This window comes from Diadema setosum, chromosome 1 (assembly GCF_964275005.1).
Source record: "Diadema setosum chromosome 1, eeDiaSeto1, whole genome shotgun sequence".
NCBI classification, from domain to species: domain Eukaryota; kingdom Metazoa; phylum Echinodermata; class Echinoidea; order Diadematoida; family Diadematidae; genus Diadema; species Diadema setosum.
Window position 1 is genome coordinate 2,910,525 of NC_092685.1, and position 27,488 is coordinate 2,938,012.

The window sequence follows — 27,488 nt, forward strand, 5'->3', positions numbered from 1 at the left end:
TTTCACAAGGTAATGTGGCACAGCAAAATATAACACATCCTATTGTTATGTCATCATTTGCACACTATCTTACAATGATCTTAATTTTTGCTTACAGCTGTAATTAAAAAACAATTTTAACAATTAAATGTGCCTCACGATGACAGCATCACTAGGTTAGAAATCTGTATCTCTGTTTTTATCATATTATGATTTACAGCAATGCTGTGATGGCAATCGAGAGAAGTGTTTTTACACCTATAGGAAGTGGGAGGAAAGACTTAGGTTTGAATCGAGCGTAGCTGTGATACACACCCTCCATCATCGTCCGACTCTCGGCCCTTGAGTTTGTTGAGGAGCTTAGAGCTGGAGCGCCGTACCGAGGCCCTGAGCTTTGACAGTGAACCGCTTCTCCTTAACTTTCCATCCCCATTCTGACGTGATAAGAGAGACAATATACAGGGTTGGGTGTGACATGCAAGCATGCTGGGAGCTTTATTTTTCCTTCTTCTCTCTCACTCTCTCCCTCTACTCCATGTTTATTTCAGTATACTCCACCGTTGATGGTGTACATCAACAGCAGAGCACACTGGAGTCCAACAAAATGGATTTTAGTCCCTCACATCACTCGTACCACAGCACGAGGAAGGAGAGAAAAATGATGCCTGGAATCTATCTGTTTGCAATAAAATGGAAGGGGTTACAAGAGAAATGATATCAACATGTATTAAAAAGTGACAAATGAAATCATAACCGACAAGGACTTTGGAGAAACATCATTCAAGGCAGCATGAAATTTAAAAAAATGAAATGAAATATAATGGAGCAATAACCACAATAAAACAACAACTACTGACACTGCAGAGGAATGACTGTGAGCCCTTAAATCATACCAGAAAATAAAATACTGACATTAAAACCTTGTTGTGACCACATCATTTGATTTCATAGAATGCAAGGCAAAATGTTTCAACTGAATTTGTATTAGTATTTCACAGACTTATGAAAGACACATTGAGGGGAAATATAAAGTCATTTTGATTTAGTAGGGGCACTTCACATTAGGAAATAACTTCTTGATACTAACAGCTATCCAAATAGCTGGAGTTGAACCAATCATACACAATGGCAAGTGTTACTACACAAACTTAGAATGAAATATATACCAGTATGTAAGTTAATAGTGTCCGATTAATGTGTCTTGTAGAGCAGTGGCAGATTTTCTGCAAGGTTTTACTTTATTTTCTTTTTTCTTTTTAGCTTGATTGTTGCAACAAATCATAACATTGCATTCACTTTGTCTTTACTACTCTTAGTATATTCCAGGTACGTGACCTCCTTCATAATGTTGCTTTTAAATGTGACTTCTTTTTTCATGAACATGAAGGGATGCAGTTTTCTATTGCACTCACACAATTCTATTCAAGTCGAATTCAGAAGGACGAGAAAAGGTAACAATGATGCATGTCATCATATGATATACCCACCATTCATTACAAAGGAAATGGACATTATTCTCATTTTAGATTTTTGGAGCAGAATGTAGAATCTTTCTGCACAGCCAAAAATCAATCTTCTTTGTTCAACATCTCATCTCTTAATTGCAAAATAGCTGTACCAAAGGGTGAGTTGAGGTTTTTTTTTTTCCCTTCAATAAATCAATATAAATTTAGAATTTTCCCACATGGGACAAATTATGTCACATCAAAAAGGAATAAAACTGAATGATGGACTGTGTTGAAAAATATATCAAAATTTGTCTTTACTCAACAATCAAGCACTTTGAAGAATGCACAAACCACTAAACAGCAATGAAGCCTTTCTTTGATTGTAGTCCACAAACTTTCTCCTTTTACAGTCATTACATTTTTCCCCACAATAATAATAATGGTTTGTGTCATTTGATTACTCTTTGTGATATACAAATGAAAACTACAATTCATTTTGGAACTCAGTAGCATGGCAGTGTTGCGCAAGTGCATGATGCAGTGGTGAAACTTGATTTGCGACATCAGTTTTGGTCATGTGAGCATGCTCACCAAAATTGCACATCAATAGAGTGACACACACACACACAAACACATAATATACATATATTTGGGAAACACTGATACATAGAGGTGCTATAATGGGGCATAAGCATGGTGTTCTCTTCAAATGACTTCTAATCTATCATGTACAACTACATTTGGGGAGTGCATTCCACATTGGTTGCCTACTGGGGTATTAAGACTAAGGGTAAAGGAAAGCTGTGTGGTTCACAGTCAGAAATGGTGATAGGAAAGAAAAGATCCTATGTGCGCTTTAATACAACTCTGACTTGACCAAGATTACAATTCATATAAACTCTACTATGGTGGAAAACATATTCTTTCACACAAAGTGTTTAACCAGCCCCTATATACAGGGTGTGTAAATAACTAATAAAACTGCAAGTCATATGAGTACCAGTAGTCACTTCATTGACCTTGATAAGTTGGTCATGATTTCAATCGACACTATCTAACTATATCATGAAGTACCAGTACAAGAAAAAAAAAATAGTTGTAAACACTAGTTCACTAAAGCTCAGTCTTGTCCCGGATGACTTTACCATTTGCAGCAAACATCCATATGTACCTTCTATGTAATATAATACAATATAATATCATCATAAATGTGGCAAATCATCAAACTAGCAAACTGTAAATTATGAGCCTGGTAATATAGCAAGTCAAAAAGGATCCCTCAAATATTTGCATCAGCACATGAGCATATATCTACTTTTTGTTTTCTTGACAAAAAGAAAAAGACCAAATGGAAATTGCAGCCAGATTAAATTCTTGAGATGAACTGAACTGTCCAAACACACAGTCGCACACTATGCCTTCATCATAAAACTTCCACAATGAACACAGGCATCAGTAGTCTAATCATGACAGTATGACAATGGTACAATGGTAGACTAATCACTCATTAACATTAGATGTTCACAAAACCTCAACAAGATTATCAACATCTAGGCAACATTATTTACAATAACACCTCCCCCCCCAAAAAAAAAAATAAAATAAAATAAAATAAAAATCACTAAAACTCCCCAAAACATCAATGTACATTCTTGTATCTAAAACCATGTGCTTGTAATCCTACACATCTTCTACAAGGCAGCTCTATCATTGCAAAGGTATTTAACACAAAAGATATGAAAACCAATGACAAATGGTTCTTCATTGAACCTCTGTAACCAGATCTTAGTCATTGTCCCAATATCCTCAATGTTATTATATTACAGTTATTCCAAATGTGTGCATTTTACTCATTTCATTTCATAGACGAAAGCATGGTAAAGATTACATAGCTGTTTACAAAGTGAATAACACAACAAACAAGAAGAACACATATAACACAGACACACAACATAAGAGTTACGAGCCAGCTATTGGATCCCTCAGTTGTTGGTGTTTTTTTTCTTTTCGTGTTAGTTTTCATCTGGTCCTACATGTATGCATTCTTTGCCAGGGAGCTTTGATCCTACTCCTCAAACTGGGTAAGATGCCTTTCCCTTGGTTTGACACAATTTAATGCTTCATAAACAAGATATTTTCTTTGGCATGATAAGAATAAAAAAACTCAGGATATGTTTGCCACATGCCTTCGCTTTTAAAGGATTTAAAAAAGAAAATATCTATGGAAATTTGAAGGCAGTAACAATTATCATTATCTCATTGTATCATTTTCTAAGAGCGCAATCCTTTACACTTTGATGCTACGAAAAACAATGACGAGTCAGCATGATTAATTGAAGACACATGGTAGAATTCTCTAGCAGGCAGCTTGGTCTATTAAAGGATGACAGAAACATGGATTTGATAAGAGTGAGAAGCATCTTTTCTTACAGAGCACAAGACAAGATGATGGCATGATTGACGGGCATGCAGGTGTATTGGCTTGATCTCTCTAAAACATGGAAATGTTATACGCCAATATGACATTTGTCCATGAAATGACGCTTGCAAACGCAGCCATGTCACACTGGTCTCTGTAGAGGGACTCAACGAACCACATCATAGATATCATATCAGCATTATCAACGGATGGCATCCCTGGGCAAAGAATGCACACTTATGTTGTAGATTACAACCAGATGAAAGAAACAAATCAATACAAACACGAATGGTGCAGACACAATACAATTTAAAATACATTGTACATGGATGTTAAGGACAAAACAAACATTGACATAAAGTGAGAGTTTTTTTGTTTTGCTCTATTTTTGTACCCATAAAGAAGCAACACAAACAGACACAGAAAACAACAGTTTTGATGGAATTCTGCTTCTGTTCTTGAATTATTGTACATGAATGAAAGTTCTTCACCATCCAAGATGGCACAAAAAAAAAAACAGTATAATTTTTCATGAATCAAAAACTGTGAAAATGTGACTTACAAAAGAAATTTTGCAAAGGCTTTCTAAATCATCTCATTAGACATCCGCTACACTACAATCAGTTATCTTTTTGAAATAGCAAACTTCCTTTGGAAAGGGCTGCGAGTGCATTCTTTGTTTTAATTTTTGCTCTTTTTTTTTTTCACTATCAGAGAGATACCAAATATAAATGGATGAGATAAGATTGACAAGGAGGCAGCGCAAGATGCATCAAGTGTTCAGCAAGACAGGAGAGTGGAAAGCTTGATAAATGCCAGACAGAACAGTGCACCATGCTTCAGTAGGTTTACATGCACATGCATAGCAATATGTGGTCAAGTCATTATCTATTATTTGTGAAAAGGTCAAGGGTCACCTGCTGAAAAAAAAAAAAAAACACATAAGAAGGAGGAAAAATACAATGTTCAGAGCACCTATTACTCTCTAAGGATCTTTTGCTTTGTCCAGTGAGATAGCTAAGATTGTTGGTGCACACCCAACCACATGCACTGCACCGGGAGAGAAGCATTTTCTACTTTCTAGCTGGGTGGTAAAGAGAAATATAACATCTTATCATTAGAAATGAATCAAACATCAAATGAAACAGTGTCTGAGGCATAGTATGTCAGACAAACTTGAAAACAAACAAACATGTGACATGGATACATGTGCTACAAGCAGAAGGTATTAAATAATATCAAAGCAGAGGTAAACAATAGACATATTGAAGTGCCAAGAATTATAAATGTAAATTCTTGACTGAGAAACCAAGCATGCAATAAATAATTCCAAAGAATGGTACAAGCTCTTGCATATATTCCACAAATCATTAATCAAACAAGAGGTTTTTCTCTTTTTTTTTCAAAATCAAAGTTGTTGTTTTTTTCTTTTAAATTAGGAATACACGGGATCAATCTTACTCCTAGGCACCTATACTTTTATGTATCTTTTCTTTCCATCAGAGCAAATGTCAAGGGAAATGGATGAAAATCTTCTGGTCTGTTTGCTATAAGACTCATGATGAAGCAAACTAAGCTCTCAATGCACATACTGTAAAACGAGGAATGTTCGCGTGCATTTTAACCTCACGAATTTCGCGAGAGCCAAGATTCGTGAAATTAAAATGCATTCGAAAGTTCTTGTCTACACGATATGCATTGAATGTTAGAGGCAACTCGCGAAAAATGCATGCCGTGAAAAAGGCCGTCGGCTCCAATTCGCGAAAATTTCATGCCACGAAAATTTCATGCCGCGAAAATATCATGTTTTACAGTCAGTACATAGCATTACACTGATCTCTGATAGGAACCAGCTTAATTCTCAATTTCACATACAGAATTTTCTCAAAGCTGCACAGTTAAGGATGTGAAATGCAAGAGCTTGTACCTATAACAGCTGATTATGACTGAACAGAGTGCTTTCAAAACACAACATTACAGTTTTAAAGGAAGCAAATGAAGAGAATGCTGTTGTTACCCCCATACAGACAGAAACAAGAGTGAATATAGCAAAAAACAACAGTGTTTGACCCAGTGAGGTAGTGAAAATATATCAACCAATGTGACCCATAGTTTTTCCCAGAGGAAATAAAAAAAGGACTGATATCTCAGCTGGGGTTTGGGTGTAAATCTTAGAAGGAGTGACAGAAAAAGAAAGCTAAGGAGAGAATAAGAAAAGTAGTTTACTTCAGGTGTTTCACAAAGCATTCTTGAAAGAGTCTTTGATCCATGTTTAAAAGATAAAATCTTTCATTCCTAGTAAGCACAATTTGCTGCTTTTCCCCCAATTTTGCAAATTCATAGACATGACTACCATTGTATCTTAATTTTTTGAAGTACATTTTCTTTGAATTGGTATCTTCAGCAATGCCATGAATACATACTCTGTGAAATATTCATAAAAGTTGTCAAAATTTGGGACAAAGAAATGTTTGCTTGGTTAACCTTGTTGCTTTTCTATAGGAATATGAACATCCTAGGCATGTAAAATACATTAATCACATGGCTTCACTTAGGGCTGCAAGTCAAATGCTTTGTGTAACGGTATCAAATACTAACTCTCAAAACACTTTGGGTTAGGAGGCACACAACACTGTTAATACATATCACACATTTGTAATTCTACAATGCGTGCATATGTCACACATCTAGTATATATGTTGATATCTAATTTGTACTGATTTCACGTGAAACAGCATGTACCATCTTTGAAGTACTGTATAAACTGTTATTTTCGCGTGGGTTTAATTTTCGCGAATTTCACAAATCACTGTTGGACCACAAATTTAACAACACATGAAAATGTCACAAATTTGCGAAAAAATCTGTACCCAAAAAATAACAGCTTACACAGTAATGGTGGAGGTCAAGTGTAAAGTTAGTGGTACATCAAAGGATGATGCATACACATCTTGTCATATTGAATCCGTTCTATGATTTGTGTCATCGTCATGCAAGCAATCTACTTCAAAATACAGTCGTGTAGCTCTGAACCAGGAGCCCTTGATGGAAAATAGTGTTGTGTGATATCTGGTTGTAATTGGCTGCTCTAGACACAGAAACATGTTGACACTTGTATATCACATCGGAAGATTTATTCCCCAAAGAGTCTGTCATAATAATTGTATAATTTTGCGTCATTATTGCTCTTAACAAAGTTTAATGACATATGCCTGTTTTCTTGTGACAGATATGGAAAGATTGTTAATGGGCCATAAAGAATGGATTGTAAAGGATATTGACTGTTATAAAGTGAATAATGCAGCCCATTAGATGCACATGACAACCCTTATTAGAATGCAGTAGTCTGCTGTGTCAAAAGAACTGGAAAAAAAAAAGAGTGAAAATTAGTATATCAGATAATCTGCACAACAACTATTTTGTGGTTATTTCACTTTTACAATCATGAGGTTGTCCCAGAAGACAGAAAGTCAATTCCTTATGAGTGAATATTAGAAAAAGGAAACTACTAATATTCAGTTGTCCTCCTATCCCAACTTGTGGATTACTATATGGTGATGACTTAATTAATCAGCAGATTAAGTTATAATGATTAGTTGTGTTCTCATGATGTCGTCAGTTGTAATTCCCATAATGGCATCACAGAGATTAAAACAGCAATTCTGAAACACTGTTAAACATATTTGTTTATTCATTTTCCATCTGAGAAGATGGCTGGATAGCCCATATTCAGCTACACTAAGCTGGTCTTCCATGGGGTCCAGTTAGATGTGAGGCGGGACCACTTCACCGGGTTAAACACATGTATTTGAACTATATGAGGTTACACTTGCATAATAATTGGTCTATTCTGCATTTGTGTTGGCTTAAGGCAGCTCAGAGTATTACATACATTTTGTTTTGTTTTGTTTTGTCTCTATAAGTCTATATAAAGAAGCAGGATATGTTAAATGAATGTTGTCTACTCTAAAATGCCAGCTTTACACAAAGTATGCAAAATCCAAATCTTTGTCATAAGTGTCTTGCCATGACCATCTAGTGGTGTTAATTTCAAACCATCAGCCTCTTTAACTACACTACTAGTTTTTAATCTCAGCCAAATTAATCGCACACTACCATCTCTAATGAAAGATATAGGCAGACTCTAAATGCATAAAACACTTTCTTTTTTGGGGCTCTGCTATCTTGAATAGCACAAAAATGTTCCATTCCTTTACCTTTCCTGGAAGAACATTATCGAAACCTTTCTGCAAAAGTAAATAACCATAAAAAGTCAATAAAATCTAATTAAGATGCAACTTCTATTTATAAAGAAATATATATATACCAATTAAAGTATACATAATACCATGATGATCAGGAGTCTTTATTAGGAAAAAAAAAAAAACTTTTATCAGAAGTAAAATCTCTTGTGCTTAGCCTTACTGTTTGGATTTATTATATAAACAATATTGGACTAATATTAAGTGGACTCTTAACTTCTGATCAACCCTGAGAAAGTGGTTAAATGGGTGTATCATGAAAGAACTTGAATAAAACAAAGAACTCTGAGTCAATTCTAGTAACTAAATCAAGCCCACAAAAAGAGATAACCCTTCTCCTCAAAGCTGGAAATAAAAAGGAAAAAAGCTGCAAACGATCTGATGCGTGACAACCAAATATCAAAATAGGCACTGATGTACGTAAATAAAATAAGTGAGAGATGATGGTTAGTTTGTGGCATTATATAAATCTTGATATAAGCTGTCATTCCCACAAAGATTGGCTACAGGTGGTGAACGGATGAATGTACATCATCTCCTTTGTTAGATCTGATTTAAATAAAAGGTAGCTTGTCATGTTTGTGTACATGAAATGAATTGACAAGCAAAATGAGGGGTTAGTCTTTGTCAGGACAGATCTTTGGAGTGGATATGAGTCACATGATCTAACCTCGACGAGTACGTGAGGCGGGCTGCGTGGAATCTCTACATAGCCCTCTGGGATTGATCGGATCCGATCCTTCTGTTTCCGTTTCTATGGACACACACACATACACAGGATTGAGGGGAAGTCAGGAGGGTTTTTTTAACACATCATGACACTGGAAGAACCACAGGAAATATAATCATTCATACTCTTCATGTTCCATAGAATCCCTTTTCAGGCACTATCTTCTTCTTGATCTTCCCCTTGAGTTTACCTGTCTGAGCATATTGGAGCATGTACACTTGTTATTACCCATCCAATGTGTATCAAATATATTGTGCCTTTTAGATTCACTGCATTACGTACCAAACACCACCTAAAAATTCAAGGGAATGGTGGAATTTCCTACTGTAAGTTTGGTCGAGTATGTGTTCATCAAGTTTTCAGTGTTTTGTGAGGATGGTGTTTCAAGAATCTCTTTAGGTTTAGACTTCACACAAAGCATGTGCAGTGCATAGACAGTGGCCTTGGGAACATCAACGTAGCGTTTAACACTGCCCTTCTCTTGAAACATGACATGGAGGTTTAGAAAGCACATGCAAGAGATACTAGCTGACAATCATAGAATTATCTTTAAAAAATCAACAGAAAGATGAAGAAGAAATCATAAACACTTCTTGCAAAACAGCATAGTTAGGTAAACCAATGTCAAAAGGAATCATTGGTTACTAAAACTCAATGTTGCAACATCATTAATTTTCCTCAGAGGGAACCAAAACTTAGTATCAACAGCAAAGTGTGATCTGAATGAACTGCATAAATCACACACAAGTGAACTGAGAAGAAGCAAAGATTTGAGGGGTGGTTTGCAGGCAAAAATCACACAGGTCTTGAGGAAAACACAGTGGGCTCTTCAAAATTTGAAAGAGAAATAGAAGAAAGGCACATATGTCACCCCATCCTCCACACTTAAATCTTTCAGAACCAAAAACCAGAAGGGAAAAAAAAAATGTCATACAAGAGCTGAAGGGGTGGACATTTTAGAAGATCCAATCTGTATAAGCCGTGGTCAAACACTGTTGCATTTCTGCTATACTCACCCCTTTCCATGCCACGCCTATACTCACTTCCTCGCTACCGTCAGCCTTCTCATATGAGACGCTTTCGGTACTGCCGTGGCGGGGCGTACCACTGCTGCGCCGGTGGTGCCGCTCCTTGGCCATGGCTTCGGACCGCGGCACATCGGTTGACAGGTCCTGTCCCAGGATCTCACGTACTTTGGTCTCTCTCACCATGTCCAGGGCCTAGATAGTGGGGTATGGTAGGGGGAGGGCAAGGAAGGAAGAGCAAGAAAGGGGAGGGCCGGAACATATAAAGCAAAATGAGATGGACAGAAAAAAAAAAACAGCTATCGCAGAAAGTGACCAAAGAAGAAATGCTTGCCTCTAAGAAAGCTATCGTGGAAGCAGCTGCGACAAACAGTATGAAAGAAAGACAGAGTGTTGTGCTGAGTTGGCACCCTTAGGACCAAGGATTGCTTGAGAAATGGGGGTCTGTAGTAACCCTTGAGCTCTCCTAATGTTATCCATTTTTGCAGTTACATGCTCATTTTTGAAAAACCATTCACCCAAATATTCACTATTAATTTCTGCTAAGGCACATCCTGATGGGATCCCTCACACCGAACATGACATCAATAAACAAGAACAACACAAAACACTGATACACAGTATGAAGGTGAGATACAAGGGTAGCAACATATAAATCTACACCTTCAATGGCCTATGCCAACCATCCCTAAACTCTTTGATAAGTTTAATGAATTATATGAAACACAATTTCTAGGCACTAACAACAGGCTAAAGCTTTCAGATTCCCTTGGGCTTGCACTGGCAAACTTAATGAAATTATTTCAGTCTTTCCCCATCTTGTACCCTAGATGTAATATTGCACATCACCTGCAGAGACCACTGCATGGAACCCATCTTACTAATGCTTTTCTTTGGAAGACTTACTTGTAACTGAGATGCACATTTTGCATACTAGACTATTTCAGCAACTACCATCTAAATTACAATAGTACAGGTATGCTTTCATGCACTCTTTAATGACAGATTTTCAAACCGGACAGCATGATCTACAAATGTAAATCAGAGTATACAAATGTCTTATGATCCTTCGTCTCACAGCACTGATTGCACTGTTTCTTATCACTTTTCAGAGAAATTGTAAAATATAAAGGTGTCTTCCTCTGAATGTTATTATTTTTCTTTCAACCACACTACTGGATAACAAAACAGAATTAAACGATCAACTGAACGCACAAACATGAACAGACATTGAGCTAACCACAGACTGATAGAAATCACAGTATACAATATACAGAAAGTGAATGGACATGTACCACACCATCTTCTACATCATGGACTTGTTCAGAGGAAGATTTGCAATCAAAGCCACCTGTAACAATCACAGCAACTGCCATGGCAACATGCAATTATCCTAGAGTGTGATTGGCTGTTGCTTTGGTGGCTGCTTTTATGACATGAACCTATCACAGGTGTTCTGTGCAACCGGGGCCATGAATGTTATAAGTATGTGTCATCAGTGGTGCTTCACTGTTGCGACAACATGGCTACAACATCGACCACGAGAGACAGAGAGAGAGCATTTCAGTGACATGAGATGAGCTGGTTTGAATGTGAGGTGATGTATTGTATGGAAAATCAGCAGCCATTTAAGCAGACTGGAACCAAGATCTCCCAGCATGGGTTGCACCCAGACTGTGCCAGATGACAAGCTAAGATCACATACCAATCTCTTTGTCACACTTCACAGCTGTATGATAGTTTAATGTTAGGACACATACTGTGGTTAAAAATCACTCGGAGCAGGCATATCGCTGGTGTTTTCACGAACCGGCACAGCCGGCCCCGGAGCCGCGAAAGTAAGTTTCGAGATAATCGCGTTTGAAGTTTTTGCCTTTGCAAAATCCATGATTGCGCCTATATTTCACGTCCAGTTACCTAAATATCACACTGCACGACAGATTAGGAGTTGTTTGTGTGTTTCATGTTCTTGGTTCATCGTGAAAAACAAAAGTTTCGTTGAAATATCGGGCAAAGTTCGTCGTGCCGGTTCGTGAAAACACAAAAACACGTAAACAACGCTTCCAATATTTTCACGAACCGGCACCGTCGGCCGTGCCGCTTCGATTCTTCGCGCATGGTGCGAATTTCATTTTTCACGAAGTGACACCATCGGCGCGCACGCGCTGCGCGTTAGGTTATCTTCATCATTTCTCATAGTCGCGCGCGCACATAATCGAGCGCACGCATTAGCGATGCTCCTTTGTATACTAGTGATATGAATTGGGTATCAAGATTTTGTTTGATACTTTTTTTTTTCTTTCCCCCTTCTAAATCTCTCATCCATTCGCAGAAAGGCATTATTATTGAGTTGTTCTTCATTATATTACACATTGATCATTGCTCTCAGCTCATTGCATCGGTCTTTCTGCACATTATTTCGAATCATAATTTTCAAGATTCACTCTCTTCCTCGGAGCATTACTGTATCTCGTGCTATAACCACGAAGCATGTTGTTTTCGAATATGAAATGTAATCAGTTTGCTCTATTGCTTTGTGAATGTGTCATTCTTGTAAAGAAAATAATTCTGTGCTGGTAATACTCTCTTTCACTCTCTTTTCCACCCTTTCTTTCGCTTTCTTTCTCTCTCTCCCTCACACACACGCAAACACACACATACACACAAACAAACACACAATCCCTCTCTCTATTCATTTCCTACACGTGACACCTTACAAAACTTTTTAAAGTACATAAAAACTAAATGAGCTTTACTTGGGTATCTTTTCTCATTCATAGATTTATTACCACGTGTGTACACGAGTTTTAAATATGGCTTTTCAATAAACTATACGTGGATCATACTACTCATATAATGCAGATTCCAACTTGAATGAAGTAAAGGTACAGTTCATTACCTTTCATTTATTTTTCAGATGTAACGAAGGTTTCTGTTATGTTCTAACATTTATACCAAGCTCTGTATGTATCATCCACCTTGATGATATCTATATTTCATGGCATTCAGGGTACTACAATATTTCTTTTTTTTTTTTGTAGATTCAAAAATGTTATTCAGACGTATGAGACTAGACTGACTCTTGCCTTTAAAGCCCCAAAATCTTACAAAATAATGACCAAAATGTTCCACCTCCTTCCATATCCCATCACCTAACTTCAACCTGGTCAAATGCTGTTTACCAAACATTGACTTTATAATCAATCTAGAATTTGATGATATGAATACAAGTACATAATTACAAAGACACTAGCTGATTTGGTATGGATAACCTTCTTCATATTAAAGGCAATACAATGTCGTAGACAGTGACTGAACTAATTGACGTTTAAAGTGCTGTGACAGTTCACAAAGTGTATTATAAATCTTCTGCAAGCAGTCTTGATCTTCCCTAATTTTTTAAAAGTTTGTAAGCACTCATATTATGCACAGTATGTGCCTGAAATTTTATTCATTACCATACCATGTTATTTTGCAAGATAAAAAATTCTCATGTTTCCCTTTCTTTTCTCTCACTGCTAGAGGATACCATATACAAAGTTCCTTATCTAAGCTCAGTAAGAAGTGGCTATCAGATCTGCATTTACTCATTATTGTTTCAAAAGTAAAATCCACAAAAATATACAATATAAAAAGACATAGATAATGATGTCTAGGCCATAATTTCTGATGTGGACACAGACTGCAATAATATGGCTATGTACTGCAGTACATCTATCATCCAAGAAAACATTTTCTGTCAAAGTTTATTAGTCATTTTTCAGTTGCAGAGAGAGAGCAAGCAGAGGAAATGTAAGCATCTAATTGTTTATATCCCTCTTGCAGTCTACTAATACCTTTCTAACTTGCACAACTTGACTTGACTTGGTCCTGACTTTAGTTTATGTCTGCTGTGAGTGTCACAGGTGCTGGGGTAGGCATAATTTAAAAATACTGAAAATTGTTTATGGGTTTGGCCTAATGGTGACTGGGCTAAGGGAGACAAAATGAATAGTTTGATGGGAGAGCTGGTTCATAAACAAAGTAAAAGAAGAGACATCTATATGGTATTTGACATAGCTATGGTTTTGTTGTGAAAAGCACTGTTTAAAGTCAGAGAGGGGAAGCATAATACAGTAGAAATTGAGGATGGCATCATTGTGACAAAGCAGTATAGAGAGACCCGTGGATTGATGGTTATCAAGAGTAATATCAGTGAATAAGGTGACAGTGAGAGATACTGTACGTAGGATTAATGTCCCTTAATGTCTCCTTGATTCTTTCACATACAATATTTTGAAAATTTGAGACTTTACTGATAAACGCACAGCAGTACATTCAGTTCATGGTTTCTTAATGTGACATGTTGATCTTGTCATTAATTACTTTGTGGATTGTCAGTCAAACAGATACAGAGATTACAAGCTATTCCAAACTCTGCTGCAAGAGTAGTGTCCAAATTAAAAAAAAAAAGAAATGAACAAAAATTTCACCAGTGCTAAGAAGCTTGCACTAGCTTCCAGTCAAAATTCATATACAGATCAAATTGTTGATATTAACTTTTGAATCCACACTATTTGAAAGAACTACTTTAAATAGGAAACACACCAGAGAGAAACCTTTGTTCAAAAGGTAGTGACTTATTTGTTATTCTGAATAAAAAAGCAATGGCATACATTTGCTTGGAATGTCTCTACCATTACAGTCTAAACGTGAAAAAAGGTATCATTGTAATTGCAATTGTATGTTTTTGTTCAATCATTTCTATCCTTGAGCACAAAAGGCATAATACAGAATGTTTCCATATGCTATATAAGCACTGTTGATTATTATAATTATTACTATTTTTATTGTTATGATTATGATGATTATCATTATTATTATTATTATTATTATTATTATTATCATTATCATTATTAAAAATGATGTCCTACTTTATGACACCACTACCCCCCCCCCCCATTTTTGCACACATACAAACCCAAAGTCATTAAATAGAAAATCAAAAAGAACATCGAAATGTTCTGCTAGAACCTGCCTGTCTGTTCATAAAGCACACACTCTTGTGAAAAGTTTGATGCTGCTGTGTGGAGCAACTCTGTGATTGTGGTGAAATATTGCTATGATCTCCTTCCACAATGATCCCACGGCTTGGATTTTAGTGCAGATGTTCAGCTCAGCCACCCTAGTCATTTGTAGCTGTTTCAGGTTTCTCTTGGCTTTCTCCAGTAGACAGTTGTTATCTGCTTCTCTCCCTATGCAAAGAGGAACAATTGTTTTTCACAGACAATGTTACTTCTCCATTGCAGAGGAGAATGATGACATTTGATACAACTGTACAGTCATAACATACTTCTTAATCAATTTTACACATTTCTAAAACTACACCGATTTCCCTAAGAAAATAATTATATGATAATGTTCCTTTCATATCAACACTTTGGTAATGTTTTACTCAAAAGTGCTAATGCATTTTTTTCTAATCATAAAGTTTAAATCAATGTGACAATGTGCATAACAAGACTGTAGTAGGATTACACCTAATTGTCCATTGACACTGGATTTTCATAGTAATTGTCTATGACAAAATAAAACCAAATACTACATGAAAAGGTGTTGCATGGATTGCTGTTTATTGATCTTGCTCACCTTTAGCATGGTGCACAATGTAACCTTTGAGTGCAGTAAGAAGAGGATGCTACGCCAGACGAAATGGTGAATGAACACATTGTTGACTAGAATCAGGAGCAGAACTAAAGTAAAGAATAAAGAAAGCAGGACATCACAAGTAAACATCAGTGACACAGTCAATTCCATGTAAGTAATGTCTCAGACATTTGACTTTTGAGTGAACAAAGAAAAAAACACATTGACATGAGTAAAACTATAAATGTATATTAAGACAGTTCATTTTCATCGTCTCTGCCAAGAATTTGTCATACAGTATGTGCCATTGACTTTTGCAAAGTTGATGGTATCTCATATCGGTACAGAGTGTATAACTGTTCTTCCTCATCTCCCTTGCCCCCCCCCCCCCCCAATAAAAAAAATAAAAACACAACAATAATCAAACTAACAATAAAAAACTACAGTTACAACAGTCCTGAAAGATACATGACACTGAAGAAATGCATACTGCTACCACATCAAAATGAGACTGAGGGACAGCATTGCCTTTATACCAAAATGCAACATGACTACAGATAATTAGATGTCAAAATGTTGGATTCCATGTTATGTCAGTGCTTCACATTCATAAAACTACAAATACAGTTGTAATTAAAGAAAGAGTAAGACAAAACAATTATTTCAGTATGTGGCAAATCATATTAGGAATATTATTATTACTAGTAGTGTGCCTGCACTGTGTATTACACACTGGTCTGTCTAATTTACTCTAAATCCTTGACAGATAGCAATGTAACTTACGGTTCTTGTTCAAGCTTGAGATGATAGGAGAAATCTGCAGGAATGTGGTATGGAGTACAATACTGTAAAGTAGCCCATCATCGAAGGACAGCACTCATTTCATTCCAGTCTGCAAGTTGTTGGGTTGTCCACACAAATGCCTCAATATCTGTTTGTAATGGAAGATGAATGAAAGATGTCAGTCACATGAAACTCCATCACTACCAGTTCTGTAAGATCATAAAATTGATGCACAGATTTGCAAAACATCACACTGCCCCTCCCCCCCCTCCCCCCCATTCTTTTCAGGTCTATATTCTACAGCTTACCAGAATCTGAAGTTTATGAACGTCTCTCTGGTTTAATTTTACAATTTGCCCAGCTCCGAATCCCTAGCCTCCATCCCCCCCCCCAAAAAAAAAAACCTCTGTGTTTCAAAGAACCATAGATTGTAGAAAATCAAAACAAACAAAATGAAAAATCGCAAACTAAGGCAAAAGTACTTGCCACATATAGGCCAATTACGTCTACATTGAGGCTTTTAGGCTCATAATATAGCATGATAGAACAATTTATGAATTCATGTGCTGAGCATAAACGTTGCACAGGTTTTTTTTTTTTTTTTTTTTTTTTTTTTTTTGCTTGTTGTCTATCCATTATTCCAAATCAAATTTGCTGGTACGGTATTCTTGGCAACATTATCAAACTCTTCATTGTTGTTGGTAACGCCTCAATTTAGACAGGGAGGTGGGAAGAGGACCTCCCTGATTTAACGTTAGACTTTTAGCAGAAGTAATTCTAAAATCATTTTTTTTTCATTGAGAATTCAAAGTTAATCAAAACAATTATTTTAGTATGTGGCAAATCATATTAGTAATATTATTACTACTAGTACACTGTAGTGTGCCTGCACTGTCTATTACACACTGGTCTGTCTAATTTACTCTAAATCCTTGACAGATAGCAATGTAACTTACGGGTCTTGTTCAAGCTTGAGATGATAGGAGAAATCTGCAGGAATGCGGTACGGAGTACAATACTGTAAAGTAGCCCATCATCGAAGGACAGCACTCATTTCATTCCAGTCTGCAAGTTGTTGGGTTGTCCACACAAAGGCCTCAATATCTGTTTGTAATGGAAGATGAATGAAAGATGTCAGTCACATGAAACTCCATCACTACCAGTTCTGTAAGATCATAAAATTGATGCACAGATTTGCAAAACATCACACTGCCCCCCCCCCCCCCCAATCCCTTTCAGGTCTATATTCTACGGCTTACCGGAATCAGAAGTTTATGAACAATGAACATCTCTTTGGTTTAATTTTACAATTTGCCCAGCTCCCAATCCCCAGCCTCCACCCCCCCCCCCCCGAAAAAAAAAAACCCTAGTGTTTCAAAGAACCATAGATTGTAGAAAATCAAAACAAACAAAACGAAAAATTGCAAACTAAGGCAAAAGTACTTGCCACGTATAGGCCAATTACGACCAAATTGAGGCTTTTAGGCTCATAATATAGCATGATAGAACAATTTATGAATTCAGGTGCTGAGCAAAAACGTTGCATTTTGCTTAATTGTTGTCTATCCAAATCAAATTTGCTGTTACGGTATTCTCGACAACATTATCAAAGTCTTCATTGTTGTTGGTAACGCCTGAATTTAGACAGGGAGGTGGGAAGAGGACCTCCCTGATTTAATGTTAAGACTTTTAGCAGAAGTAACTCTAAAATCATTTTTTTTTTTCATTGAGAATTCAAAGGTAGTCAGTGAAATAACATCACTTTTAGAGTTACCATGGACAGGTAACCTGGACAGGTCAAGAACACTATTAACACTGTAACACTGTAAAACTGTTATTAGATCTTGAAGTTGTAGGCCTAGATATAGACTCCCTTAAATGGATCTAAATTCCAGGAAGATTCAGACATATTAGAGAAAGCAAGATAAGAGAGTTAAATCAGTCTACCTGCCACCTGGGAAGTAGGTCGTTGCATTACATATTTGAGCTCGTAATACAGGTAACAATAAAACTTCACAATATATCACCAGTTAGTGCGTTTAAGATTCGATGCAAATGTGAGACGTGTTCATTTGACTTTAGTTCGAATCACTTTCCCTGCCTATTCTCCACTTACACCGAATAATAGATGTGGGACTGCACACGTAGATAACGAACCTAGGACAGCACCAAACGAAGTCAATTTGATCTGCAAGAATACATATTTACGCTGTTTTGATATTCTAATCCCTCATTCATAAATCTACATTCAAGAATGTGAAAAATTCGAACAATTAAAGTGTCAATACAGAGCGAAATGTAACTTTACCGATTTCATCCGTCTAGTTTCCGTTGCTCTGGGCGCAGCCATTTTAGACGCGCGCGTACGAGGACGTTTGGCGGATAAATGATTTATGATGACGTCCGGCGTATACGCACAATCAACCCGCGATCGTGCCACTTCGTGAAAATCGTAGACCGACCAGTCGAAGTTTTCACGAAGTGACACGGTCGTTATTATTACGTAATTATTTGAGATTGAGGTCCAAAAATTTGTCAGGTTGTAGATCTCGGCATTTACTATCATAACATGCAAAAATCTTAAAATCGAAAATTTACTCGATTTTGGCCGGTCGTGCCACTTCGTGAAAACACCGACGATATGTTGTTGATGTTACCACTGACTTACACAGACAACAAATGAATGCACACTGATTTTGAACCCAATTTACTATTCCACCTTTAAGGTAAGAAGTAGGAAACATACAATGCCAGTGTGATTTCAATTGCAGTCTATCACTCAAGAGCATGAACAAATATACTCAATGAAATGGATGCAAGGTGGATAACACTGTTTTATTTTTTTTTGCTTTTTTCTCCCTACAGTTGCATGTTGCTTGCTATGTTCACAGGAATGAATGAAAGTATTGCAAAACAGCACAGTGCAGTGATGTACAATGCTCTTCATTTGATTGATGCATGGGCAAGCTAATAAAAGACATTGTCCATGTCTAAATACCGAGCACGACCCAGCAGAGTACATATCTTTGCTGGAGAATAAGGAAATTAAAAATCCCTTCTAGAATGGAAACATTACTCAAGACTTCAACCTTCTTTTTATAATGAGCTCTTTTTCTGAGTTAAATCGGGTTATGCCTTGTAGATAAGATCCTGGTATACAGTCTGGCCGGTACTCTTTCACAATTTCTGTGGTTAAAAGCAAAAGTGTAATCTGGTACTTGTTAAATGCATGTTTAATTGCACAATCGTTTGGTTCTTTTTTACGCCTTCCCTGGGCATATTGAATGGAAAAATGCTCTTACAGATTTTAGTTCCAGTGGCTCAAATGGTCCCAATACCTGTCAGAACTAAATGTCTGTGATAAAACTACTTATTCACAAAAAGTACAGATACATTTTAATGAGGCACTATATCAGACCACTGGATGACAAAAAGCATTTTGTGCTGCGTAGAGCATAGAAATATCTTCTGAATACTAACATATATCTATCTATATATATATATATATATATATATATATATATATATATATATATATATATGTATATTTATATCTGTCTATCCAATCAGGTGATTCATTAAAACATAAATATCTGATCATATTTGTATTTATATAGACACGTCTATCTAGTTGCATGCAACACACAGCCATTTCACTGAAGCAGATCACTCTGCATTTTAGGCAATGACTCACATTGGACGAAAATTAGAGTTCACAAAACATATAATCATGTAAAACACCTTTAACAATGACTGCAAATATCAAAACTTATCCTTCTTGCATGTTTATACAAAGTGGAAAAGATTTGACTGTGTAAAAAAATGATCAAGCACGACACACTTAACAATTTCAAATTATACCGTGCCCATGTGCTGTGACAAAATACATTCTTTCATGATATGAAAAGTGTTTTCCGAGCCTGACAGAGACAAAGAATGCCACCATTCAATACTTACATTCCTTCTTGACTTTGCAGCACACTCTTCGAGGATCTCAGCTGCCTCGTACTTGCCCTGTCTCCTGTAGAGCGCCCCCAGGTTCTTAAGGGTTGTCGTCACCGTCGGACTGCTTTGGGATCAGTAGACACAATGAATAACAAAAACTCCTGTCAGTATTGGAGGAGTTAATAAACCCACAGGAGCCCATGTTACACTCCATGAGAGGTTAACTCTGACAACCCACGTGCTTGCCAATGATACATAGACAGTGAGGTACTAGTACACTGTATAATGATGGGAGTGTGAAAAGAGTGCTAAAAGAAATGTAGTTCTGTATGTGAAAGATGGATGTTTTGTGTGTTCTTTATTGATTACATATTCTCTAAAGATACCATCACTACTAATATGATATTCTTTAGATATATGTGTTCTGATAAATAAGTGCATGCATTTCATCAGTCATATAGTTATGCTGGAAAGAAACCAATGGCCAGGAGACTATACACACACACACACACATACATACACACACACACAGATATTATACAAGGGTAACATTTTATCAAATGCAACTTGTTGTATAAACATTGAACTAGATAAAATCATTAAACACAGATTAATCTTCATTAGTGAATATGTGAAGACATGAATGATGTGTATAATATATAAATGAAATAAAGTGAGGAAAATATTTGTGATTAATTAATGACATTGGTTAACAATTTCACTTTTGGTCAGATTATACAATTTAGCAAGAACAACTCAATTAGGGTATTCATCTATTCATTTATAAATCACTAAGATAATCTATATTTTGTTCCTGCCTAAAATGATTTTGAAAACCCCTACAAACAGTCCTAAGACAGCTAACCTAATGCCTGTCATTTTTTGAATTTTTGGAATACGATGTTCCTAAACGTATCATATGCATTCCAAAAGGTATTTATCGAGGGTAATCAGAAAGCCTATGAGAAAAGCCATGTTCAACTTCACCTGGGTCAAAGATTGGATTGAAAGCCCTTCTAGGATAATTCAGAAAAAAAAATCCTCTCAATCTACATGCCTCTATCACCTCAATATCAGAACAATTTATTCTCTTTTCTATCATCTTTAACACAAAGCTTAACAAATTATTACTGGAATTCCACAAATCTAATTAACTACAATTAAGTAATCTCTTTAACTTTCAAATTCAAACCACAAAATTCCACTGCAGACTTTAAAATCAGAAAATCCTCTCTTTGAATAATCAAGGTTGCTTGTTGTTTCTCTATCTTTGTTGGTTCTCTTTTGTGTTTAATCAGCAGAAAGCAGTACTAAACATGATTTACAATTGGTCTGTCATTGGAAGTAAATTGAGTCCTCTAATACAAAAAGTTGAAGAAAAAAAAAAAGACCCGAAATGTGAAAAAGGATATTGTTCTATTCATCTCTTCTTACACAATCTTGTTATCCTGCTTGTTATGCTTTCCCCAATGTATCCCTACCCTATGTTACCGCTGGTTTCCATGGCAACAAATTTCAATGCTTACCTGTCAACCTTCGCCGCCTTGTGCCAACCACCGTAGTCACCGTACGGGGCATTATCCTTGAACTTCCCCTGTAGGTGATGAAAAAGAAGACGAAGAAGAATGAACACGTCACCTTTACAGTCTACTTGTTGGATGACCATGTAAGGTTAGGAAGCCCTCAAGGGTGAAGAAAATTGCAGCATAGCAAGGTGGAGAGCCGAGACAGGTAGAGAACGTGGAATGTGGTATTGTTGCTTGGGAGAGACAAGTGGGGCCATATCTCTCACCTGTCAGGATAACGGAAGTTGAAGTGTGTGGCCAGCACTCTAATCCTGCTGGTTATGGGGAATACTTAGATATAGGAGATGTACTTCAAGTCCCTGGGTGAGGTGATTAAACTAACACCTATTTCCTCTCCTCTGCATTACCCTTGCACAAGATATTGTCATCAGCTGAGAACCAGAAGGGCACTATTGCATTCTACGATATGAGCATAAATACAAACGAAAAAAAAAAATCTATTTTTATGAAATAAAAATTTTATTTAATCAGAGATGGGTAGAATTATAAGCATTGTTCCAATTATAGGGTAAAATAGCGATCCTGTGATTTAAATTTCCAACTTTTTACTTAAAATGAAAATATTCAAAATTGACACCATAATGTAGATGAGATCAAACTCTACATAATGATACCAATAACTCTTAAAAACCCTTCTGGTTCTCAACAAACATTGTAGTCTTAGGGTAATTTGGAGTGGGTTACATCACATGTGCTACCACAGAAAACAAGTGAACAGATGTTAACATGTTATTACATGCTTGAGTTTATCATCTATAATATGTGCATGATGTTTCACATGCACATTTAACTGCTCGCCTCCAACAAATGTTAATTTCCATAGATTTTATACATGCCACACTCACAGACGGCAGGCAATGGGTTAGACCTGACCACCAAATACCCTAGTTTCATATCAGGAATACATGTCTCATAATGATAATGTTTGGATTTCAATGCTAAGAATAAACAGCCCTTTGTTTGACATTCACCTTTGATAAGTGTTTGAAAATGGTAAGGCTAAAAACTGAGTGCAGCACTTTAAATCACATTAAAAATGACAAAAACAAAGATGACTTAAATCTTGTATTTTGTAGTAGAGTGTTCTAATCAATTAGGAGAATTACATTATCGTTACATTACAGGCACAAGAATTACTCACTGCTTTGGTAACTATAATCTTCATAGGAGAAGCAGTTCAGGCTTTATCTATCATTATTTAAAGTTTTTATTTTTCCTAAAGTCAAGATTACATTTCTTAAAACAGGTAGATATGAATGAAATGTTGGTGATGGTAAAGCCCCAAAAGAATATGACATCAATAGTAATTTTTCTTATCCTGCCACTTAGATAAGAAAACGTTGTACAAAACCAAGCAACGTAAGAAAACACATAAATCCTCTCTGAAAATGGCCAAGGTAGAAGGCAAATCGCTCACATGAAAATGAAACTGGGTCTGATAATTATATGAGACCAGACTACCTCTCCACGGCCATGCTTTCATGGTGTATGTGTGTGTATGTGTGTGTGTGTGTGTGTGGAGGGGGGCAAAAAGACAGGGACCTGGAAATATTGCAGCCTTCAGCATTATTGACATTACTGATTTCTCCAACAGCTTGTTTCTACAACTGCACATGCAGTAAAGCAACCGATGAGGTGGTCAAGTTAAGGAGTAGGAAGGTAAACAGAGACTAACCCACTCCTTCGCACACACACCCTCACAGCCAGCACACGCACATATCATTAGAGACACACTGCATTTTCAACAAAAATCTTGCGAACATTTCTGCCATGTATACCGATAGTCTCCATAACAAGCCACTGTAATGAAAAGGTTGGACTCTTCTTTGCCAATAATTCTCATATTTGTCCATTCCCTCCTACCAACTAGAAATTTGATCATGTATGAACAACAAAAGACCACAATTATTTTCACAAGTTGCATTGAAATTGCCAGCATGACCTAGCAACTCTGTTGATCAGATTATACCTTTTGAGTACTACGTTACCATGGTTACAATATCAGGAGAGAAGAGAGTAGGATATATTACCAAAAGCTGCAAAGAGGCCTTGTGAGAGGATAGTTGATGGCAATCAGGACATATTATATTATATTACATTGACACAGGGACTTGCAAGCACACACACACACACACACACACACACAGACACACACAAGAAGAAACAAAATAACGAGGGGCATGCATGGTACAGAGTTTAACACCCTTCAAAATAGGAGGTAATATACTTGCAAATATGTGGATGGATCAGGTAGGTCAGTCCATTGTCCATGACCTCTATAAAATAACTTCATTCTACATAGAGGACCCAATGCAAAACAGAAGCTTGAACTATTGGTAATTTCTACCCCTATACAATCAAGGGCAATATTCTGGTTCAATGTTCACAGTATGGACAGATATCCACTTTTGTTGGGACATGCATTTGGCTTTTCTTTCTCTCTTCTTCTTATTATATTTGACACTAATTCTGAAAGAAATGCACAGTATCTTCTTCATTCACACTACTTTTACATACCAAATATGCCAAATAAATGAAGTGAGTATATTATTTCATGAATTGAGACTTATGTTACAATTTGGGAGTGGTTGAATTCCAAATCAAGAACCAATGTGGTAAAATGAGAAAGAAGCACCATTCCTTTTTGACAAGAATTAGTGATTTGAATTTCCTACCATGGAGACCAAATATAGCCATTTGTGTCACAGGAGGCGATATTTTCACATGTAAGTAATTTTGTGAGTAATCTTTGTGTAGGCCTATATATAGCAAGAGGCATGCAGTCTGATAATGGTTTCCAAAACCTATGGTGCAGAGGAAGTCTAGTAAAGAAGATGTGCAATATTCCACCATTGCTTCTGTAATATTGTCAGAGAGAGCTAATCATATTAATGACTATAGGGAATAACAGCTGTTGTGTAACTCCAGACGGGGGAAGAAATAGGGGAAAGGGGCTGCTGGGAGCAAAGAGAGGGAATACATTAACCCTATCAGCCCCATAACATCAAAATACTACTACCGAGGATACATTCAATGTAGTAGTTGAGTGTAGATGCCGATATTAAGAATCAGAGATGAACTATGCAAAGAATGTGCAATCTGGCAGAGGGTTTTATCAGCTTTCACACATGAACGTGACACTGTTCACAGGCACGGAAGTAGGATACAAAGCTGAATGTAAACACAAGGTCATGTTCAGAGCCAGTCAGATATAATAATAAACTTCTCTCTGCCAATAATGGTTGACCTTCATGTCATCAGAGATGTTACATGCCAGAATGTTGTATCTACCATCTATAAATGAATTTAGTTTATTTGATGCTTGAAGACAAACATGGACGTGTCATGTCTCAACTGATAAACGTTGTAAAATATTGACACTGCGAACCACATTTTGATTGTGAACGTCAACACCGCCTCAGTATTTCCGGAGTGATGCATGTGCTGCACATAATGACAAGTTACACAGGTGTGAGACATCCATGTCAGTCTGTATTACTCTTGCTTAGCCTATGATCCTCTTTCGACTGGCATAATGTCCCTGTATGTTCCTAAATTTGCAGTATTTATATTCTTTTTCAGATCTGTATCACACACATTTTGCTGTGAACATACTATAAAAAGATGAATAACATATTTGTTGTTGTTGATGAATTAATCAATGTCTGAAGTGCTGTCATGATTTCAGTCATAAACAAGTTTTTTTTTGAAGACTACTGCATTTTGCAGTAGTTTTAACAATAGATTGATCATGTGGCATCTAGTTAGAAAATGCTAGGGTTAATATGTTCTTTGACATAATAATAGATAATATAAGATAATATAATAAATGATATTCTTTAAAGCGATAATATTTATATCTTGTTGCACTGGATCTGTAAATGATCACTCTTGAAAATGCTTTACAAGCTCTGACTTGCAAAATATATTGTGCATACAGTATGGTTCCTGAGTTTAACATGTCCTTACAGTTTAGCTCTAGCAAATGATTGTATATGGTCATTATGGTAGAATGGCTTAAAGACTCTGTTCAAGTTCAACTCTGTGTTCTAACTGCTGTTTTTAACGGTGTGTGTTACAAGATGCTACATTAATTTAATTCTCATTCACACACAGCCCATTTTTTACCTATATTTTATCAGATTACACCAAGTGTCTCAGTCAATGTGGATTAACAAGGCACTTTACGACTGCTGTGAGTAAGACTAGCTGTAGTATCAAGAAGGAGCTTTGATAATTGAAGCTACCATAGCAACAGCCAGATCCCTTGCAGGCTGAACAACCATTGCTATAACAGTGTGCAATCATTATAGTATGTCTGTAATGACACAAAGCAGCACAAATTATATCTTTTCCACAATATTCTTAGAACATCACAGAATACCTAGTCAGCAGTACCTTTTGGGCGAGCCTAGCCTTTAAGCACTGTAGAATTGGCCAAGACTGATGTAATTTTTCAGCTAAAGCACAAATTGGACCTTGTTCCTTTACAGAGTCCGCTCTTTTATGGACCACTGACCTGGACAAGTGTTTGACTTTGCACTACTATCTCTTTGTGAGGTTAACTGTATGCTATCTAGAACCTGGTTTGCTTGCTAGGAAGTGTTTACTTGTGAACCCAATTAAGCAGAAAATGAGGCCCCCCTTTTTAAGCACAAGAATCACCCCTTTACACAGTGTGCTGATTATGGATTCTTTCTCTCACTCAGATTTCATTGACAGTATCAGCTCAATTACATACTGTATACGCCAAATATTTCGCTAGGTTTTTATTTTCGCAAATTTCGCGAGTCAGGTGCTATTCGCGAAATTAAAAACACGCAAAAATAATGAATATGACACACACGTACACAATTCTCTGTTCAGTACAGTGCTCCACAGTCACAAATTTAACCACTCGTGAAATCGTTGGGAAGTCCTGATTTGCAAAAATTTAGACTCGCTAAATATATGGCGTATACAGTAGTATATTATCTCCTTTAGCTGTCCTCTAACTTTGCAACACTGACAACACAAGCAAGCATGCACATGCAAGAAATTCGACAGAGAACTACAAGGCACTTGGGTTGCAATTGGTCTGTTGAATTTATTGCACATGCATTTCACTGTATCACAATACCATGCTACAAAACAGCAGGGAGCCACATGCAGTTGGTAACAACAAAAAGAATAGTGACATGCACTCTGCATAAATACAGATTGGCATTCATATGACTGTAAGTGCTTCAGCAAAAATCACTCTGTGACTTGAAATTCTACAAAAGCTCTTATAAAGGTACTGCTGTGCAGTGCATCACATTAACATTTAGTTTTCTATCATTACTTTTGCTGCATGGTGCGTAATGAAAAAAGTGCTAGTCATTCACCAATATACTGGCAATGAATCATGGGATTAACAAAAAAAGCATAGAGGTGCAGAAAAAGCCAAACTCAGCAGTGATATGGGAGCGGTGGCAACTTGGCAAGAATATATTTGTAATTCATATAGTACAAATGAAAAGTCATCATTGCTACTTTTATATCTTTTCTGTCATGCTCCGTGTAGTTTTCTTGTGTTAAGTAGCAAGTGGAGATATCTCACAGAGTGAAAAAGTAGGTACACAATTCTTACAGTGCCCTGGAAATACTAAAGCTCATTAGTAAGTGCATGCCTCGTGTTAATTCTGGTACTTTCAGCAGCATTATG

The 27,488-nt window shown here is 36.6% G+C and overlaps 1 protein-coding gene across 3 annotated transcripts in view; it reads right to left on the reverse strand.

Annotated features, from left to right (window-relative positions):
- LOC140233254 (kinesin light chain) overlaps positions 1-27,488 on the reverse strand; it is an 89,321-nt gene that overhangs the window by 14,210 nt on the left and 47,623 nt on the right. For 2 of the 3 annotated variants that reach the window (XM_072313368.1, XM_072313372.1), the window contains exons 10-14: positions 21,743-21,810; positions 20,229-20,349; positions 9,855-10,058; positions 8,779-8,862; positions 295-413 (exon numbers count right to left, since the gene is read on the reverse strand). In XM_072313368.1, coding sequence (XP_072169469.1) covers positions 295-413; positions 8,779-8,862; positions 9,855-10,058; positions 20,229-20,349; positions 21,743-21,810 — 596 coding nt within the window. The remainder of the gene's footprint in view (positions 1-294; positions 414-8,778; positions 8,863-9,854; positions 10,059-20,228; positions 20,350-21,742; positions 21,811-27,488) is intronic. The other variant, XM_072313377.1, reaches the window with a different exon arrangement.